General features: G+C 38.4%; 1 protein-coding gene across 6 annotated transcripts in view; it reads right to left on the bottom strand.

Annotated features, from left to right (window-relative positions):
• Positions 1-22,586, bottom strand: part of PRKG1 (protein kinase cGMP-dependent 1) — a 492,239-nt gene that overhangs the window by 171,210 nt on the left and 298,443 nt on the right. For all 6 annotated transcript variants that reach the window (XM_062637910.1, XM_062637908.1, XM_062637911.1 and 3 more), the window contains exon 4: positions 7,340-7,445. In XM_062637910.1, coding sequence (XP_062493894.1) covers positions 7,340-7,445 — 106 coding nt within the window. The remainder of the gene's footprint in view (positions 1-7,339; positions 7,446-22,586) is intronic.

Genomic DNA, 22,586 nt, shown 5'->3' with positions numbered 1-22,586 from the left:
GACCTCATAGCAGCCTTCCAGTATCTGAAGGGGGCTTATAAGGATGCTGGGGAGGGACTCTTCATTAGGAACTGCAGTGATAGGACAAGGGGTAACGGGTTAAAACTTAAAGAGGGGAAGTTTAGATCGGATATAAGGAGGAAATTCTTTCCTGTAAGGGTGGTGAGGCACTGGAATAGGTTGCGCAGGGAGGTTGTGAATGCTCCCTCCCTGGCAGTGTTCAAGACCAGGTTGGACGAGGCCTTGGGTGAGATGGTTTAGTGTGAGGTGTCCCTGCCCATGGCAGGGGTGCTGGAACTAGATGATCTGAAGGTCCTTTCCAACCCTAACTATTCTATGATTCTATGATTTATTTAACCAGATTTTAGAAGACTAAAGTTTCAGTCTTTCAAACGCTCTCAAGTCATCTTAGCCTTCCTCACTAAAACTCCAGGCATAACTCACCGTAGCTCCTCATGGCACAGTGAGTTTAATATGACCTTAGTCAAAGATTAAGCTGTACTTCCATCTCACCTTCAAAAAATCCCAACAAAACAAATGAAAGGGACAGTATATAGATGTCTGCTCTGACAGAATCCCCACTGTTTCCATGTGCTCTCTTCAAAGCTGGCCCTTCTTGTGATGTGGAAAGACTGTCCTCTTACACTTTCCAGCTAAAATTGCCACATAGTAGATGTGCTCTAATGCAGATCACTCATCCAGTCTTCCCTCTCTTAGCAGATCTGTGGGGTTCATGCAGCATGAGGCAATAGAAGGAACAGTACATCTTCAGAGAGAAAAGAAGATACTACCTGACAGCTCTGCAAACTGGAGTAAAACTGTGGATGGCATATGATCTGCTTCGCTTGAGTTATGCTAACAGGGAAGAGAGGGTTTAAAAATGTCACGTGTGAATGCTTCAGAAGAGATGAACGATTCAGTTTTCCACAGACAAACTGAGCTGAAAGCCAGCTGAGCTGTCAAGTAGCCAAATGATCTATTGCCTCTCTCCAGTTTTACTTTATTCTGGGTCGCTTATTATGGTCAGTATGGGGGATGGCAGAGGGAGGTGAGCTGATTTTCAAGTTTTGCCATCTCATCTACAGCTCTTGGGAAATGCTGTTTGGATGTTTCCAGCCTTTCTGGCTCCATCCAGCAGATCATAATCTGGACATAAGCTTTCTTGTCACCATATCAATAACACGGTTCATATATCACGTTTGATCTAGTGTTCACCAACCTGGACAGAAACAGGGAAAATAAAAGAGAGGTAACTTGACAGAATTCTTGGTTGCCTCTGAGGTCAGAAGGAACTTGATCATGATATAAGATCAACAGTCCAGCTTGCTCCTCCTAGAGACACTCCTTGGACTGTCTTTAAAAATCTGGACATCCTCAAGGTGGGTGATGGCCAGATCTTCTTGTTGTGAACATTCTTCAATATGATGCTCTTGGCCTTCCCTGGACTGCACACCCATTGTAGTGGGGATGGTCCTGTCCATTTTGGCCTTGAGCAACATCTCTGGATGAAAAGGATGTTAGCCTAGATGGGCTCTTGATTTGAACCAGCACATCTGTTCCTGTCTTTAGCTTTGCATGAAGAATAGATGAATTTATGTGTTACAGAAATAATTTCCCCTTTTCTCTTTTTCTGCTCTGTTATCCCCTGTTAACTTTGTCTACATTAGTGTTCCACTAAAGTCTTCTTTCAGCCAAAACTCATTTTTCAGATTTAGTCAGCCAAAACAATCTCAATGTACATATTTACCAACTCACCACCCACCTCCAACTCTCTTTTTCCAAAGTCTCTCTTCCTTTTGCCTCACTTAATTTCTCTCCCACTTCTATCCAGTATAATTTCACTGAAAGATGCACTTTAGGAACCATTTCATACAAAAACACTGGCAATTTTTCAGAGACAGTCATTTAACAGAGCTTCACGAATTTTCGTATTTGTTTTCTTCCCATTGACAAATGACTCATGTTAAATCATCATGCTGACCAATTTGAGTATGTATCAGCACAAGATCACCTTCCTGGCTCCACTTGCTACACACACAAAAGATTTACCAGCCTAACTCCCCACGTAGGTAAGCTGTGAGTGCATAAACTCTCATTTCTTAGACATAAACAGCTCACTTCTGCCATGTCAGCCCAGATCACAAGTTCCCACTTGCTAAATTGGAGTCAGATAAAACTGTGAAGGAGACTCAAGATCAAGCCAGAGAATTATGACAAAACAGTAAAGGCTGAAGAGCAGGCATTTCTTCAGCCAGATTAAAGTTTTTGACATTAAGTTAAAAGCTTAGACTAACAACATACTTTGATCTTCTTTTTATTAGCACTACTGAATTTTTATTCATAAGATTCAAGATTGTGTGTATATGTGTATATTTCCTTTAAGTTCCAATTCCAAAGTTAGATCTTGCCTCTGAGGGGACACAGAGGTGCACATCATTTATTCTCCTGATCTGTTCCAGGGTCTTGGCTGAATCACAGTTTACACAGTGGACCAGAATATAAGGCCTCTTTTTATGGAAAAATTAGGAAGGTTTTTTTTTTTTCAGATTGGGTTTTTTTTTCTTTTTGTGTTTGTTTGGTTCTTGTTTGGTTGGTTTTTGTTTGTTTGTTTGTTTTAAATATAATATTTACTCTCCCGAGGCATTCTGGTCTTTAAACTTTTATGATCTAGCAGAAAATTATTACACTGGCCACAATTTAAGGCCAATTTTATTTCCTGGACAAATTTATCTTACAAATATCTGTTTCTTTAACTGAATGTCGTGGTTTAAACCCAGTCAGGCAACTTGTTCACTCACTCCCACCCTACTCCCGGTGGGGGAACTTTCAAGCATTGGGATACACACTTACCAAAGGCCACCTGGTTGGTCAACACCAGAGGATCTGCCAACAGGGCTGGCCCAGCCCAGTCAGAACTTTTACATATTGCACGGGTGGGGGAGTGAGTGAACGAGTTGCCTGACTGGGTTTAAACCATGACACTGAAATATTCTGATCTTGCTTATACGGAATTATTTTTAGTACAGGCCTGAAAAGAAAATTATTCTAAATGTTGTAAAAGTGAATATTGCAGTGAGATCTACTGTTAATTTTAGCATACCTGTAACCTCCACAGCAGAATGATGCTCTTTCTTGCTTGTATAACAGCAAATATATTAAATGATACATACCATAAGGAATTACTAAATCTACAGTACAAGATTATATTTTAACTTTTTACTGCTAGCTTCAGTATGAACTAGCTTATCTAGCATTGATTTAACCACATAATGAGCTACTGAAAATCTGTGTTTCAAAGAGAATCATTGCTATGATTCGTCATTCAGCATATACACAGGGATCAAAACCAGTCTGGATTTTCCATTCCTTACTTGAAGCAGGTTCTGCTAGGGAATTAGGCCATCTTTTGATCACTTCAAAAGATCAGTAGACTTTAGAAGAAGCAGAAAAGAATACATAAACCGGTTCCTCGTAAATACTATGAAAAAGAGGATGTTCACTTGCTCCTTACTCTAGTATATTGCAGTTGATTTATAGAAGTCAGAAAATTTACCTTAAGTTTTATAAGACTGTGAAAATTATGTACTTCTAGCCCAGGAATGATTAGGAAGGTTTCTTAACTAGGAAATGTACTTTTATAGTTTTCTTACAGCATTCAGAACAAAGGACTAGACTATACATACTTTGAACATAAAAGGGTGAAACTAAGAAAGCAGTAGCTGGTCCGTGTCACCAATATCATTCTCCTGTGGAAAAACAAGGCAAAACCACAAGACTGGTTATGGGGTAATATTTTGTGCAATGAGTGCAAGGAGACCCAGTAATATTACTGCACAGACTGCACTTATTTTCAGAAAGATAAAAGAGAATATATGAAGAGCTTTTTTACTGTCCCAAAACTTTAATTTCTATTGTATTTTGTTCACAGGTGAAAACATGTTACTGAAGCATTATGTTATTGTTATTAATGACATGATTAGAAAGGGTAACTTTTTTAGAGCAATATCAGGAGAAAATCATGCTCTCCAACCCCATTGACTATTCTGTGCACAGGTACCATTTAAAACTTTGTTTCTATTCCATTTGTTTTCTTAACAAGAGCATTTTCATTCATTTATTAATATAGGAAAGAGAAAAGACCTCCAAAGAATAAGAACTGACATACTCCTTGTATTCAAGATTTAACCTATTTTTTCCTTAACAATATTTAGAAGGAAAACATCTCTAAACAAGATCATTTAATGTAATAGAAGGAATTCAAGATGAGCTTGAGATAGCTATTGATAAACAAATCCCAACTGGAAGACACAATGGGCAGATACCATTTTGTCATCACCTTCCTACAGATACCTGCTCCATTTTACAACTGCTGTGTAGGATGAAATCTTTTTCTAAATTTAAACTGTAAGATTTAAAGAAAAAATATCTGCTTGTCTTAGGCCTTTCTAATGAGTATTATTATAATTATAACATAATAATATACTTAATATTAATATATAATAATATTATTATATTAAGTATAATAATATTATCATTATTAATATAATGGCTTGACAAACTGTAATAGGCTGTGCCCACAAAGCTCAGCTACAGGGTGAGAAATGTTCCTTGGTTTCTTCCTAACACTATTTGCTTTACAATTAAAGCTGAGCAGGCCCTGTGGAGCCTGCATCCAAATTAATCTTGACAATTTTGAAAATCTCTATTAAACCTCAAAGATTCATATTGCATAATTTCTGCTTTGAAAGAGAGGCTCTAACCCCCAGAACTGATCTTACGTACATCTTTTGGTTTTCATTCACCAGCACACAAAAAATGCCAACACTTAACATCTGAGTTTATGACTGCTTTGGTTTGGTTTTGTTTGTTTTTGTTTTTTTTAAACTCTTTCAGCATATTAATAACTTTTGTTTTCTCGCTTGAATTTACATGTTAATAACAATAAAATAAGACACCTGGAAAACACTAGACTTTGATGACTACACTTTCATGGGCTGCAACAAAAGGAGCGTGACCAGCAGGTCGAAGGAAGTGATCCTGCCCCTCTACTCTGCTTTTGTGAGACCTCACCTGGAGTTTTGTGTGCAGTTCCGGTGTCCTCAACATAAAAAGGACAGGGAACTGTTGGAACAAGTCCAGAGGAGGGCCACGAGGATGATCAGGGGACTGGAGCACCTCCCGTAGGAAATAGGCTGAGAAAGTTGGGGATGTTCAGCCTGGAGAAGAGAAGGCTGTGTGGAGACCTCAGAGCAGCCTTCCAGTATCTGAAGGGGGCCTATAAGGATGATGGGGAGGGACTCTTCATTAGGAACTGTAGTGATAGGACAAGGGGTAACAGGTTAAAACTTAAACAGGGGAAGTTTAGATCAGATATAAGGAGGAAATTCTTTCCTGTAAGGGTGGCGAGGCACTGGAATGGGTTGCCCAGGGAAGTTGTGAACGCTTCACCCCTGGTGGTGTTCAAGGTCAGGCTGGACAGAGCCTTGGGTGACATGGTTTAGTGTGAGGTGTCCCTGCCCATGGCAGGGGTGCTGGAACTAGATGATCTGAAGGTCCTTTCCAACCCTAACGATTCTGTGATTCTATTATTCTATGTCATCTCTGAGCAGCAGAACATCTCCATGGAGCTCCTAGTCCTCTCCAGGGAAACATCTTGTCCTCTGAGGAAGAAAATGTTGCCTGGCCAATTATTTTAGTTTCATTACTTTATTATTACTATTTTTATTCATGACTGAAAAGAATCACAGGTGAAACTTCAGGCCACACAAGAGAGGCCAGGAGGTAAAGTGTCAACCCAGCCAAGAATCAGTGTAACGGGCAGGGCTCCACTCCTGGATCTAAGCAGTTAATGGTGTCCCAGGTTTGATCAATTTCTTACCCAGTGACCTGGCTGAGCTGTGGTATGGAATGCATGCAGGCTATTCCTTGAGTTTATGTTACTGAATGTCTAAGCGATTGTACTGTGAATGTTTTCCCAATTTTAGAAGTCTTACATTTGAAGAACACATATAAGAAGCAGGTTAGAAACAAGACTATATCAAGGATGCAACATGTCATGGTAAAAATTGGTATGCCCACATCAGGGAGACTTGTTACTCGCCATCTGATATGGCTGCATGGCTTTTTCATTCAAAATATCCTTTTTAAGAGAGTGTACCATCACTCAGGTCATCAGTTTACAAACTGTAAGATCTAGATCTTACAACAGCACTTTTCCCTGAAAACCTCTCCGTGGAAAAAAAGAAGGAGCTTCTGGAAATGAGCAATAATTGCTAAAACATTTCCCTATGTTGAAAATAAGACACAACCAAAACAAAAAAAGAAAGAAATCAAGCACAGCTTCCCCCAGAAAGAGGTGAAAAGGAGACCAAATCTGAAGGATTTTGATCACATCCCCCACATACCATCAAAAGAAATTATCTCTTGGGCATAATTTTACCCCTTGCACTGCTTCTGCACAGCAGGGGATTGCTGGTTCAGAAGGGAAATTATGCAGAGGGAAATGTTTCGATCTGGGACAAGCCTGAGGTAGCAACATCTTACTAATGATGTGATTACTCAGAGTATCACATTGACTTGAGTGATTTTTTTCTCTAGAATTCAGTGACATTATTCTGTTTGGTATTATTTTGCTGACCTGAAACATAGCCCGTTCCTCACTGCTATAGCACACTTGAATTACTAGGATATTAGACACAGCTTTCACAAGGAGGATTTGTTCCACTTTGAGATGGCAACATGATTCAAAGGAAAGTTTGAGAGACTCAAATTTAAGGACTGAAAGACTTGGCTTTATGTTTTTCTTGTTACTCAAATAATCTGCGTTTTATAGCAAAATGAAGTTTTTACTTCTCTAGAAACTTGCATATTATTCTAGAAGAACAAGAACACACTTAGAATGGGCTTGCTTCTTTCTACAAAAGTTTAAGAATCAGGGTTTTCCCTAAGGAGGGTGGGTTTGGGTCTTTTAAAAATTATTACTTATTCCTTAATGGTGGTTTTGGGTCTTTTTTAAATTATTATTTATTCTTTAATGAGTATTTCCTTTAATAAGGTACACTTTGAGTGACTCATATCAAAGCTTTTTCTCTCACATCTCAGCTGCATGACTCTGCCAACGAAAATAACTCACAATAGGATGAAACTAAGCTGCAGCAAGACTTCCCAGTGCTCACCCTCCTTTCATCTGGAGGATACAGCATACAGTCAGTTAAATAGCAAACAAATGAAAAAAGACATGAGAAGGAAACAAATCAAACACTGGACTCACACAAAAAAAGTCAAAAGATGAGGATGGCAGTTTCACTGTAGTTTTTGATAAAGTAAACAAGTGTCATACCTTTTTAAAAATTCCATATACTCAGTATGCTTGATGAGGCCTGTCCTCATCATTATTGTTTGAAAACATTGCCGATCAATAGCCCAAAGTTTCACATTTACGAGAGCTGGAAAAAAACAAGACAAGGGTAAATTAGCAAAATGTCAAAATTTGAAAACCCATTGTGAACTGCAGAGGAAAATGGCTTCACTCTTGAGAAAGCATGAAAATGGGTACATACTTCAAAACAGTAACATAAAATTCATCTGCTGGACAATGGACTAAGCATGAACTGAAATGATCAGAAATACCCTTAGTTTTAGGTATAGTACACTGGTTTTCCAGAAAGACTGCCTACAAGCAACTGTGAGATGCAAAGAAATCAATGCAGGCTGAAAGCAAGCAAGAAATAGGGGCTCAGTTCATTGTAACCTGAGACAAATCACTGTCTAAGACATTGAGTGATCTGGGGAAATTTTTAGTGCATTATGCTGATTCTGAGGGTTTCATCCTACTCCCAAAGTAGATGGTAATTTCTCCTTGACCTTGAGAGATTTTACACAACTGAGTCCTGTATCCTAATAATTGAACACCTCCCAGTTCTGGAAGTTTTGAGTAATTTATTTCCAACTTTAGTTTTCATGGTTCAGATAAATTCCAAGACTTCAATGTTACCCACCATACACTACATCATATACTTTAGGAGCAAAGTCCTGTTGTAAAAACAAGCATAACAGATTACTATTGCGTAAAGTACAGATGCTCAAAGAAAACAGGACCACGTGTACTGAATGTGCCAGGACCCCAAGTGGTCCAGATTTTAGTCTCAGATGTAGCTTAGACATTTGCATTAGCTATAAAAGTTTGCATAAGAACAGTTTATAACAGTTTCTCCCTACAGAACAGTTTAATTAAACAAAACTACTCTAAAAGCCTCTTCACTTGTATTAATTATTCTTTTTTTTCAGAGAGGAATTGCAATGAATTTCATCCCCATATCCCATTTCACTACAGGAAATAGAAATGAGCAGAAAGACTTTCAGAAAAATATTTACAAATATTCTCTCAAATAAAATTCCAATAAATGACTCTGCTTTTATCTGCTGGTCTTTTCAGTCAGAAACCCCTGGTTAATGAAATTAGTTTCTATCCCTAACAGCATTTACAGGATGCAAAAACCTTCAAAGTGCAAATTCAACCTTTTCTTCTCAAATTGCACTGCAGAACTAAGTGAATGCATCACATCATTTAAACCCTCCTCTCATCTGCAAGACAGAAACTCCTTTTTGAGAAGCATTTTGACTTTTGTAATCAAACTGATGAGAAAGAATGACCCATAGCTTTTATATGAAAGATTTCTGAAAAAAAAAACAAACAAAAAAACCCCAAACCCTGAGTCTTTGACTCTCTTCAGAGTGGAAGAAACAATGGGATCTCTAATTTTCTGGTTTGGTATTTATTTTTTTTTTTTTTAATTCTCTTCTGCTAAATAGGGGTTTTAACTGATTTTTAGATAAGAGCTATCCTAGAAATAGAAATTAATATTATTCAATAGGGGGGGTGTGTGGGGACTCACTGAAAAGGATGGTTTCCTACTGTACTGGCTGACGATAAGAAAGTTGGGGCTGTTCAGCCTGGAGAAGAGAAGGCTGTGTGGAGACCTCAGAGCAGCCTTCCAGTATCTGAAGGGGGCCTCTAAAGATGCTGGGGAGGGACTCTTCATTAGGGACTGTAGTGATAGGACAAGGGGTAATGGGTTCAAACTTCAGCATGGGAGGTTTAGACTGGATATAAGGAAGAAGTTCTTTACTGTAAGGGTGGTGAGGCACTGGAATAGGTTGCCCAGGGAGGCTGTGAATGCTCCATCCCTGGTGGTGCTCAAGGCCAGGTTGGACGAGGCCTTGGGTGACATGGTTTAGTGTGAGGTGTCCCTGCTCATGGCAGGGGGAGTTGGAACTAGATGATCTTAAGATCCTTTCCAACCCTAACTATTATATGATTCTATGATAACAAGGTTTGTATCAGGTCACTAAAATCTTAAAATCTCAGTAAAATCCTAGTATATTCACTGAGAGCAGGAAAAGATGACCTTGTAAAGTCAGTGCTTTCTAGCTAGGTGAAAAAAAATGTAGGGGATTTCAGCCAGTCTGGCCATTTCAAGATGGTTTGTATTCAGTGTAATGTATGATTATCACACAAGGCAAAAGAGCAACTCGCTTTTTGATTGGCAACAACACTGATAAACCCATGTAGTAAACATGAAAATAATGAAGTAAGAGTTCATAAATATTTTTTTCCTTTTTTTGGACCAAAATATCAAACAGTATCCCAGTGCCCTACCACAACACATACCATGAACATATCTTACAAAAACATCAAAGGCATTTTTTCCAAAGTACAGACATCCTTTAGAGTAAAATTAAAACTTTTGCCTATATTTCTATCATGCAGTCTTTGTAGCAAAGGCGTGACTGTTAAGCTGACACAATAGCTAAGTAAGCTCAGATGATAGCAAATTCTTAAATTCATCTTTTTTGTCTATCGTTTCATGTAATTTTGAAAGACAGGGCAGACTTCCTGTAAATATTTCTGTCTACCATTGCTTCCCAAGGTATTTTAACAGTGTCATCATCTTACGGAAACAAGTAGCCCTGAAAAATCATAGAATCATAGAATAGTTAGGGTTGGAAAGGACCTTAAGATCATCTAGTTCCAACCCCCTGCCTTGTCCTTTTTATGTTGAGGACACCAGAACTGTACACAATACTCCACATGAGGTCTCACGAGAGCAGCAAAAAAAAAAAAGGTTTCCATTCTGGCCAGCTAGTCCTTAACGAACACGTTCAATCAGCATCTTGGACTAAATTCCTCTTTCATTCCCTCACAGTGTGAAAGAGCATAGCCTCTGGACAAAAGAGTCCCCATACCATCAGATGCATTTATAGACTATATGGCATTATGCCTTAAATCGGTGACTGGTGGCAATCAGCTAACACTTATTTTTCATGTACATAGCGAATGATGAAAGCACTTTGTGGATTTTCTCTCCCACAGTGCGTTCACATATAGCTGCAAAGATACCACCCATCTCTGAGGTCCACATCGGTACCAGGAAGCCAGATAAGTGAAGAACACTCACTCATTCTCCCCTGATCCCCAGGTGTTTTACAAAGTACTACGTAATATTTAATATCAATCTCCAAAGAGGTGCACATTCATTTTAGGTATGTTCTGACTAGGTCTCTTAATGCACTTAGGTAAATGGCAAACGTAATTTAGTACCTCTCAAGCTAAATGAAGATCCATTTATTGCTGCTAGAAATTGTTCTGTTAAAACAAATTTCTGCAGCTGGCAATCTTCATCTGAGCACAGGACCAGAGGCTTCCTTAGTGAGCCTAGAAGTCACATTCTCCCAAAGGTACCCCCCCAGTAACCCAAGTTACATATATATGACTGCATATACAAAAAAATTACGTCTGTACCTATTTATATATACTCTACGTAATACTATATATGATTTAATTTAATAATATATATCTTTTAATGTAATCATAATACTATACTACATAATGTGTATTTGAATATATCCATACGTATACCACCTAATTAAACATACAGCTGTTTAACAGCCCCCTCACAATGACCATGTAGCTCAGGAAAAGTTAAGTGCAGACAATACACTTCCATACTGCTAATTATAATCACTACTTATATCCTATATTCACATTTACCTTGCCTAATGATAAACAGAGGTTTTGCTAATGGTTAGTCACAGTAGACCTTTAAATGTCAGTAAGACCCCTATAACCAGGTGTGAGCACAATCTCCTGCGATGCTTAAAATCCTCTGTAAATGTGCTGAAGGCTTAATGAAGGAACAGTGTGAAGTCATTAAGATTTGATGACATTAACAACTTCAAAGAGACATATTTATGAGTCCCCTGAGATGAAAAGTATTTATATGGTCTGTATACCACAAAGTCAATTCTGCCATGAATAACTTGAGTTATAACAGATACAGACAGAGGTGACAGAGATTTTCTTGTCCATTCTGCTGCAAAAAGCACGTGTTGGATGACAGAGACAACACTTTATGTGAAGCATGATTTCAGGAGAGTATATTATTCTCTGACTGCAAGAACTACCACCACAAAAGAATATGATAAATAACATCATGAAAACAGATGACTGTGCATATATGTGTAATGTGAGTTTCCTAAGACTACTCAATAACATGAATTATTATACTGCAATCAAAGCAGCTAAAGTGGAGTTATACTACAGTTAATGTTTACTGCCTCTTTTACACTTTTTCATACTAAAACTTTCCAGCTGGGCTATTGTTTTATCTTTGTAGCAGTACACAATGCAATCAATGATCATCCTAGAAGCCACCAAGATTTTGGCTGGCACGCAAAAAATTAGCATGGTGTAAGACAGCAACATGCACACTCACAAACTAAGGTGTATTATAAAATATGTATTTATCATAAAGACTCCTCCTTCACTCTGAGTCACAGATAAAAATAGGGATACCCAGAACAAGGACCTCTAAATGCTTGTTTATATGGCATTATCATTGCATTTTTAGGAGCCACAGCTTTCTAGGTGAAGGTATCAGCTGATGCTGGCAGCCTGCAGTCACTGAAGTACATTTTAATGGGTTGCAAGGGCTGAAACCAAAGCAAAACGCTCCTGAGAAAAAAACATGGAAGAGCAGTGTGAGCCAAACCAAGAAAGTCACGATTTCATGCGTCAAAACTGGATGGGGGTGGAGATATCATTAAAGTTTAAATTTGAAGTGATCATTATGATCAGTACTTAATAGCTGATAACAAGTTGACTGAAATTATTTAAGTCAATCATATCAGTATATGAGTCAGACCCCTTCCTACACCAAAATCACTGGTTTAAGCAAGTAAACAATTTCAATAAACAATTTCAAACTTCTTTTCCAAAAAGGAACTTTTTTCCTGTTCATTTACCTGGACAACCTATGGAAATGTAGCCCATTTTAAACAGATGGAAATACATCCCCGGGGTTATAGGGTTCCCAACACAGCCTAAAGCTTGGGCTACGCCTGGCTGGTTTATTCATGTCCACTGGCTCGCTTGTGTGCCAAAAGGTCTTTGAACATAAAGTAAGGCAAGATAAATGTATTTTCTCTGTTTGTAAAGGATTATATGAGCATATCCTCCATGATGCAACTCAAGCCTGATGGATGCAGCAGCTCAGACCTTCTCTAAGTGTTTTCTCCCTGTGCAAGGCAGGACACAATTTCAGAGTGATGCAAAAGAGGAAAACTAAAAGCAGATTTTTAGGTTGCAGCCAGCCTCCAGCTCAACGTGTGTATTTTCCCACCATCTGATAGGATTTTCCCACTAGCTCATGCACAATAACCCAGTGTACTGCCAGGTCAGAGCCAGAGGGATGCCAGGGAGGGTAGATGGACACAAGACATGGTTCCAAGGTGAGAAAGGCCAAAAGGTTGCCTTTCTCCTGCTTAGCATTTCACCCTTAAAAGATGTTTGCAACCTTCTGGCTTTGATATTCTGAAACCACAGCATCATGTTCTAAACTGCAATTTTTGTCTAGTCTTTACTGTATAGACTGCTATCAGCTACACAGTATTATTTTGGTGTCATCAGGGATAGAATACAAACTTCCATGAAAATTAGAAAAAGTATTCAGATTTTCTGCACCTATGGCACTAAATAATACAGACTATTCATTATCAATCCTCTCCAAGGCTTAATTGTCTCAATTTCTAATACTGACATCATGTCCCCAGCCTGCTGAAGGACAAAGTTTTTGCTCTTCTGCTTCTTTTCTTCTTGTGAACCCAGCAACTGAAAGTCATAAACTTCAGGCTGAGATCCAAGTTACTCCTTTTCTCTGCATCACACACAAACGCAATGAAATAGGTGGAAAAACTGCAAAGTTTTAAGTGAAAGAAGTATTTACAAAAAAGCCACGTAACTATTATGCATAAGCATTATATGATATACAATATATATTCTATAAGATTATATATTATATATGTTAATATAACTGTGGAAGTCCTTCAGGTGCAGTTGCTAAAATGCACCAGGAAGTAAAGCATCATTTTGCGTAGCACTATTGGAAAACCATCTTCCACATATTTTAAGCAAACGGTTGCTTTTCTCCAAAGCTAGGTCAATCACAAAATATGCTTTTAAACACATCCAGTTCATCAAAGCTTTACCAATAAAACATTAAAAGATGCTTTAAATCCTTCAAATCCAAGCAGCCACCAGAATAGTGCCCAAATAGGTGCGTTATGTCAAAATGAAATGCAATATTCATATGGCCCTGCAATCCTTTAGCTTCTTTCCAAGTTTTTACGTGCTCAGTGAAGCCTTTCCAAGGTTTTCAGGGATCACAAAATGAATCATCCTTAGCTTAAGAAGTCATCAGTAGTGTTATGAGACTCGAAACTTTTTATTGCCTTGCACTGTAAGTCAGAATTCATCGCCTCACTTTTGCCTTTAGGCTATTTTATTCAAAAACCTGTTTGTTTACCTGCCTAGGCAAGCCTCAGGAAAAGAAACAGCAGCATCTTTGCGTCCTTAGGACCTTTCTGGCAGCAATGATATGTAGTATTTCCACTCACATTTAAGCACCCTCCCACCAGGGTTTGATTTTGCAAGGATGATTGTCCAAATTACCATTGGGGAGAACAGTCATTTCCAGTTACTTGTGTTTCATTATGTACATTTTGTGAAATTATGATGGAAAGCACATTTAACTAAACAGAAGGAGCACATTCAATTATTTTACCCCCTCAGACACACAGTGAATCATAAACAAGGCCCCAGCAGACTCCATTTTGGGATATGCATGGAGTGATGCACAGTGGATCTATTTAACAGTAAGATTAAAGTTCTCTATTTTCTTATGTGTCTGCTTCACATTTCTAACAAGGATGGCACCAGTACAGTGATGACTTCATCCTAATGCTATCCATTTTCTCAATAGGTCCTTTCCCGTAACTTCCCAGGGGGGTTTGTCACTTCATGGCATGCAAAGCAAGAAGTAATTTTACACTTGTCTAAAGAAAAATGCAGCATTCAAGCAGAGAGAGATAAGCATTTAAACATACTTTTTCTCCCGATACGGTTTATACCCATGTGCTCCTAAACTGGGACAGTTTGTTAAAAATGTTTCATAATAAGAAATTAAACCCTAAAAACCTACCCACAGAAGCAGGAGAAAACATTAGGTGATTTTGGTTTTGTTTTTTTTTTTTTTCCATTCTCAGGCCAGAGCTGTGGTTTTTCCTGGCATGCAGAGCATGGGATAGGAATTAAGGAAAATAAAGGAAAAAAAAAGGGGGAAAAAGCTTCCAGAAAGCTTAAAACTAATCCCAGTGATGAAGAAGAATGATGATTTTGGATGTCCAGGGCTCAGCATAAAAGGATGTTCAATGCTGGCGTTATGGCAGGACTTTATACTGTGCAGTGAATTTTTGGAGTGCAGTGTCAGGATGGCAGCAGGACACGCCAGCCATGGTTCTTCTTCTGGTGCTGGGCTACAAACACTGGGGCTTCTTTTCTCACACAGTTGCAACTCTGCACTGTGACATAGGTGCAGGATGAGGTTCTATCTACCTCTTTGTGGACTGCCCATTACGTAGTGATATTTAAAGCAGAGGTCAAATAAGCACTTTTGCAAGTGCCTGTAATTACCTTCACATTACTAAGACCTGAAGTACGGAGACCAAGATTTCATATTTACTGCAGTCTTTTACATTTTTTTATGTCTCCCCCCCAGGCTTGACTAACTTGAATTTTTATGTCAAAATAATATATATTACATGCAATAGAAAATTCTATTCCGCAGAATTTCTGGGCTGTACTGCTCATATGGAAGAATGACGGTAACTGCAGTCCAAAGATAACAACTGCTTCAATACTTGAGCTTTTTTTCAAACCATTAATAAAATTGATTTCTTACTCAGACTTGCATGATCCTTAAGTAAAAGAGAGCCTCTGCTTTGCCACGGAAGGGTGCACCTAACACGCCCGCTCAACCTACTCCAGCCTTTCCTCATTGGCACCATCTCAGTGCCTAACACTGGGGAGGTGAGGCAAGGGAATCCTCAATACTTCGGCACAACTACACGCAAGAGATGTAGTTGCCACAAGAGATGCTCTTGCATATATATCTAGGACTATGTGTCATTAAGAAAAGTCAGCAATTGTGAGACACCTCACAGGAGGATGCTGTACTCATGCACATCACCTCCAATTCACCTTCTGAGCCTCCAGGCAGGTGATTCTGGATGCTCACCTACGTGTGGTTGTAGATACAGGTAAGATAATCTTCACATTGCATGAGAGACAAGTCCTTTTTCTTTTGAAAACCACACACCACTTTCATAGCACTCAAAGTACAATCAAGATTGTTGCAGACTTACAAAAATGAGCATTTTTTCATATTAAATGGATAAAAGATTCAAAAACAGATTAATAGGCAAGTCTCAGAATTGTATTACTTTTTAAAGAATTGGTTTGGGCTGCTGCTTAAGCACTGGTCTCAGAGGTAGTTAGTAACATATTCAGGTTATGTGAGAAGGAAACAAAGCAAGAAGGACATGACTCAATGAAAGTTCTTCAGATAGCTCTGCTTTTGCTGCAATAAACTATGAAGACACTGGATATCCCAAAGAACTGTATACACTTTGCATAAAAACGAAACATGCCTGAACGAGATCAGACGTGACTAAGAAAAGAAGCTGATGGAAACTGTTATTAACAAGCTCTGCTCTTTTCCACCGTAATAAAATCACCTCTAGTATTAAAAAGACAGTAAACTAAATTTTAGGGGTAGCAACATTAGCAATGAAGAAATCTGGGAAAAACTGAGGCAAACAAAATTAAACACTGCAGGTGCACTGTAGAAATTACTCAGTGGAAACTACAACCACACTTTCTGTTCATCTCTAGTAAGAGGCAAGTAAATAGAATAACACTGTTGGCGTTTAATTATAATTAACAGAATTCACTATTGGTTTTACTGTGGTTTCAGTATGTTATGCTGGAGAATGTGGGCTAACTCCTCCTGCTGAAGTGACTGGCCTCTGCAGAGTCAACAAAATGCTCTATTTAAAATAAAAATTTAAAAAGGATCAATTAATCCCATTGCCAAAAATAACAATGCTGTTATTTTCATTTGAAGGAAGGATGTACTTCATGTCTGAAGGACACCAGCGGGAGAGACCTTTTCCACTTGTGCTACAGGCTGCCTCTTCCCATTGTTCCTATGTGTGATTCAGAGGTAGAGCTGGTTTTACCCCAAGCTCCCCTTGTGTCTACTCCAAAGAGGTCTTGACTGATTCTTTTGCTGTGAGTGATCATCCCTGTGAAAATCCTGTATTACAGCAGAAGTTGAATGAATATGTATAAAGAAATGACAAGTGTAGTTTAACCAGCTTGTGCAAGCCCTGAGGCCCTTGTAAAGCTTCAGGCCAAGCACTAGTTGACTTCAATAGAGAGGATTTCATCCTCACTCCTCCATCATATGGCTTACAACCTAAAATACCCCCACACTTAAGATCTGACAACATCTATCAGGCAGTGCTAAGTAAAACAATCTGTATTAGATACCATATAGTATTGCAGGACTTTTCTTGATAGAAGAGTGAACCAAGTAACCCAGCCTTCTGACCTAACAACCACCCTTACCCAAAGTTTCAAAAAAAACTACGTCTCCTAATGAATTATTCAGCAATAAACCCAGCCTGGGTGTTCTTATTAATTTAAGGCTCACAGTGTTTGGCTGAGGGTATATACTGTCATTTGTTTTTATCTAATGTAATTCCCTATCTTCTTATTGGCTCCCCAAAATATCTCAGTCCTATTCTGAAGACTCATAACTTCTTAGCCTAAATGAGAAGTTGTGACAAGGATTAAATAAGTATTATGAAAATCTTTATTTGCATCTAGTATTTTTCCTTGGAATTTCAAAACATTCACATCATCTGCACATGCTAATTAGATGTCCTAGTGCTCTTTTCAAGCAAACTGCTATTTTACATAAACTTTACTATACCATCTCCTATTCATCCCTTCAGTATAAACATAGTTCTACTCTTCTTACACTCCTATAATACAGAAGTTTTTCCAGGTTTTTAATTAAACTTACCTTGCATGAGCAAGAGCTTAGAAAATACTCAAGAATTGTATCCTTTATAGTATTAAAAGTCCATATAAAGGATGAAAGCTGAAACAGTTCCTTAAAGTAGTTTAGGAAGAATGTATTTAGAACAATTTGAAAGCCACTAAAAACACTTCCAAGTACTATTTTGATTTTGATGGATAGTGACGTGTGTTAGGCGAAATTAATGGAAAACCAACATGTCCTGGTTTCAGCTGGGATAGAGTTAATTTTCTTCTCAGTAGCTGGTACAGTGCTGTGTTTTTTTTTGATTTAGTGTGAGAATAATGTAGATAACACACTGATGTTTTAGCTGTTGATAAGTAGTGCTTACCCCTACTGAAGTCAAGGACTTTTCAGTTTCCCATGCTCTGCCAGTGAAGCTGTACACAAGAAGCTGGGAGGGAGCAGAGACAGGACAACTGACCCGAAATAGCCAAACGATATTCCATACCATAGAAAATCGGCCTCAGTATACAAACAGGGGGGGAGCTGGCCAGGGGGCACCAATCACTGTCTTTCTGGGGTTTTATTTCTCTCCCTCTTTTTGTTGTCTTACTTTTCATTAAAATTGTATTATTATTACTATTATCATCATCACACTTTATTTTAATTATTAAACTGCTCTTATCTAAACCCATGGGTTTTACTGGGGGGGTGTGAGTGAGTGGCTGTGTGGTACTTAGTTGCTGGCTGGGGTCAAACCCTTACACAACAAGGATTTAATGCAGGTCAGAAGCCTAAAATTTAGTTGCTCAAAAAACTAACTTAATGCAAGGGGTTGAAGTAAAATGCCTCCAATTATTTTCTAAGGAAAAGGAGAAAAAGCCCAAACCCCTTGTGGGGGTGTGAGATTCAGCCTGGGATGCATCACTTCATCGGCACGCATGGATCATAAAAGCAGTACCAAGAAACCTTATGTTACATGAGTAATGAGCAAAGTGATAGATTCACATTTTAAAGAGACCTACAGATCAGTTCTAGTTCATTGCCTAAAGGAGCCCCAAGAACAAGGAAACTGAATATACCCAATTAAAGGTGGTATTTTAATATTACCCTAATTTAGAAAGAAAGCAGTGATAAATGAAGAAGACAGCTTGCAGGGCCATTAAAGAAAGTGACAGAAAAAAAAAAAAAGAACTACTAAAAAGATGAGGCATCTCAGAAAGACTCTACAACCCGTCTCCTGCAATACAGCTGAGGAAGAATCAGGGGTCTGTATATTGGGCAGGGATTAATTGTTCTGCTTCTAGCAAATACAAGTTGGCCAGAAGAATTGCATGTGACTGTGTGGCATTAAGAGTTTAAAAAACAAAAAAGAAAGGTTCTAAAAACAGAGGAAAATCCCAGGCACCAACACGTGTGGCTCCTGGGGTCTTACCAAGAGCACTGCCAAAAGCCTTATGGAAGAACCTGTAAAAACAGTACAAATATGTCCCACAAGTTGTTCCATTTCTTGAAGTCATCAAGGCTGGACAAGCATCCTTGTGATGGCCTTTCTGATGAAACAGCCTCTCTCAGACTTCTCATTTGGAAAATATACATGTTTTAGTGTTCACCCTGAAAAATTATCTTGGGAAGTAAAAAAATAAATACAACGAGTGGGTACAAAACCACAAACCTACAGGGCAAAAACTTAGGGTTAATTTTTAAACTGATGTACACAAGTTTAGAACTAGGTTGATTACTCATAGGCTGCAAAGGTTTAAATGAATGATTAAATGCAGTGGTTGGTATCCTAAACAGACAAGTGCTTAAAAATTTTAATGGGCTGAGTATTTTAGGAACTATTGGAAAACACAAAAGAGATTTTATACTGTATTGGAAAGAAAATATCACTTTATAGATACAAGACTGCCAGATACTGTGTGCTTGTTGTCCTGGGTTCAGCAGTAGCAGTTATTTTTCTCCTTCTCAGTAGCTGGTGCACTGCTGTGTTTCTGACTTTGAGCCTGGGAACAACACTGATGTTTTTGTTGCTGCTCAGTAATGTTAACTCTGACCAAGGACTTTCTGAGTCTCATGCTCTGCCAGGGAGGAGGGGAAGCCAGGAGGAAGCAGACACAGGACACCTGACCCAAACTGACCAAAGAGGTATTCCATACCACAGCACGGCATGCCTAGGATATAAACTGGGAGCAGTTACCCAGAAGGGTTAGATCACTGCTCAGTCAGGCTGGGTATTGGTCAGCGGGTGGTGAGTGGTTGCATTCTCTTCCCTTGTTATTCCCTTTATCATTATTATTACTGGTGGTAGCAGTAGTGGGTTTGTGCTATACCTTAGTTACTGGACTATTCTTATCTCAACCCATGGGTGTTACATTCCTTTGATTCTCCTCCCCATCCCTCCAGGAGTGGATAATAATAATAAAAAGAAAAAGTAAGAATAAAGAATAAAAAGAAAGCTGAAGCACTTTATAAGCAATACTTATGCCTCACAACATTTGCAGAACCTCTAAAGCACTATATATTAGAATCATGGAAAAGAAGAGAGGAAAGTGTCTCTGACAGTGCTGGTAGAAAGCTTTGCTAAGACTTCAGCTCTTCTCAATTCACCCATTTGCCAGTACACATACCAGTATCTCCACCTCAAAAATAAGCATGGGCTCTTTAATTGCTCCTTTACCACCTAAGGTGTGCTAACATCGAAAGCCAGGTGAAAGTTATCCTCTTCCTTCTGCAGAGTCATCATCAGACCTCCAGCGTCATAGAAAAGGGGCAAAAAGTTTGTTTAAATGTTTAACTCCACAGCAAGACACAAAGCAATGAGGTCTTTTTCTCCGTCTTTATTCCAGGTTCTCTCACTGACATTTGCAACCGATCTTGACACTAAAATATCTAAATGAGCATGAGTTTCAGCTTCATTGACCGATTTTTTTCTAAGGACAACATAATGCAGGTCCAAAAAAATCTATATTCCACTCCGAGTTATCAGGAATGATTCTGTAAGGAAAACAGTTTTTTAAGAAGCTGTTCACATATAGCAAAATTAATTTTACTTTCTAAAAGTAACAAACCATTATTTTAATGTGAGGTAGTTTTGTCATTATTGTTTGTTGATTTTTTGGTTTTGCAGGTTTTTTTCTTTCAGCTCTAAGTGCTATCTGATTATTTAGCTACAAAAGTAGCTCCTACAGACAACTTCCCATAAAGCTTAGTCAACCAGACAGATCAGCATGAAGCCATGTGGAAATTCATTTCCACAGCTAGACACTCTCACTTATAATTCTGCACTGCAGGATGCTTTAAGTCATGAATAACAACAATAAGAGCAAGAAAAGTGCCATATATGCCTTCGCTACGTGTGACTAATTGACCACGGACACCTTTCTGGCAAGATTTTTTTAAGTGATTGAAAAGCCCAATTAAAGAGGGACATAGTATAGAATAAATGAGTGGGTTGGGTTTTTGGTGTTTTTTTTTTTTTTCTTTATGTAACAAGTACCAAAATACTCTGTGCTAACTTTCTCAGGCCTGGTATGCATAAAAACTCATTACAGCTCCAGTGGACAGTTTGCTGCAGGAGCTAATGGGATCCCCTGAGTCCCATTCAAGTTTCCAAGATCTTCCCTTCTAATGCAGCTGCCCCTGGGATGCATCACATGGTTGGATCTGTAGAGCAGTGTCTTGGTACATTTGTCGAGTTTCAAAAAGGAAAATGACACCACTGGATTTTAGAGCTGTTTTTGCACTTTTATGAAAGGGGCTTTGTTATTTACTTTTACTCTTTTTATGTATGAGTCAGTTCAAGTGTGTGTGTTGAATTCATTTTACTGCTAAAGCTCATAGCTGCTCAGTGAGATGTCTGATACAAAAATTTAGAATGTACTCTGAATTGATGGCACAAAAAAATAATACGAAGGAAAAGAAAAACCACCGCTGTTTGTATGTAAAGCAAAGTGAAGAATTTCATTTTTTACATTATGTTATTAGTAGAATTATTAGCAATCTTATTCCTTGAAGCAAAAGGTCACATACATAAATGAAGGATTTTTGGACTGTATAATATTAAGCAAAGCGATGGAATAAATAGTGAATAGTGTAAAATTGATGACAGCTGAGCCCTATAAACCACTCTGCATTCAGTGGCCCTGGTAGGACATTATAAAATAGAAATAATCACAACACTGAGGTACTTACACCTTCCTAACTAAGAGAAAAGCAGAGCCGCAGCAGAACCCCTGCCTGAGAGGTGCAAGGCTCCCAGGCTGGTGCTCCCCTGCACCACCTAGGATATTTGTTTCATCATGAAAAAAGACACTGGGGGGGAAAGAGATGAATGACCAATTTATCAACCTTTCAGAGGCTGTAAGGAAAATATTCTCACAACAAAGCCATGACATGTTTTGAACCCTACTATTTAAATTCTTATTGTCACCTTCTGACCTTCTCTCTCTTTTCACTACAACCCTGATGTGCTATTTTATACCAAATCTTTAACTGCTCTCTGTGATCTGGTTAGCAGGAAAAAAAAACAACCTGGATTTTTTCAGCATTTAATTTCAAATTCAACTGAGTTTCTAACCACTAATCACATAAACTTCACTCAGCACAAAGTCAACCAAGTACAGCAACAGAAGTGACAATTTTGTTTTCTTGCACCGTATTCATCAAAATATTGCATGTAATTCTGAAATTTAACATAGTACTAAATTACTCCATTGCAGCTATCTGCAAATAATGTTAAACTTTCAGATAACAATCTTTTGAGAAGTACAGAAAAGTTAAACTGCATCTTGGTAGCACACTAGGAACATCAAGCAACTAGAAACCTCAACAATACAAAAGCCTTTCTCTCTGATTGAAAAGAGGCAGTTTACTAACTAAATTTTAAAATAATTCCACACGTGGAATAACCCATGCCAAACCTGCTCCCTGCCGTCACAGGTAACGAGGATTAAACATTCTTGCTTTGCTGCATCTAAACAAGTGAGGTCCTAGGTCTCACACAAACCTCATTGCACTAAAGCTCACAACTTTTCTCTCTTGAACACTAACTATTTGCAGCAGGCAATTTATAGAAACTCATCCTATCAGCTATAACATGTTTAGTTACTTTGCATTAGCTTTTTAAAGGGTCTTATGGAT

Source organism: Pezoporus occidentalis, unplaced genomic scaffold, assembly GCF_034315485.1.
Source record: "Pezoporus occidentalis ecotype Australia unplaced genomic scaffold, CSIRO_AGI_Poc_V1 ctg54, whole genome shotgun sequence".
NCBI classification, from domain to species: Eukaryota; Metazoa; Chordata; class Aves; order Psittaciformes; family Psittacidae; genus Pezoporus; species Pezoporus occidentalis.
The sequence above is the reverse complement of the archived record's forward strand: the minus strand, read 5'-3'. Positions and strand labels throughout refer to the sequence as shown.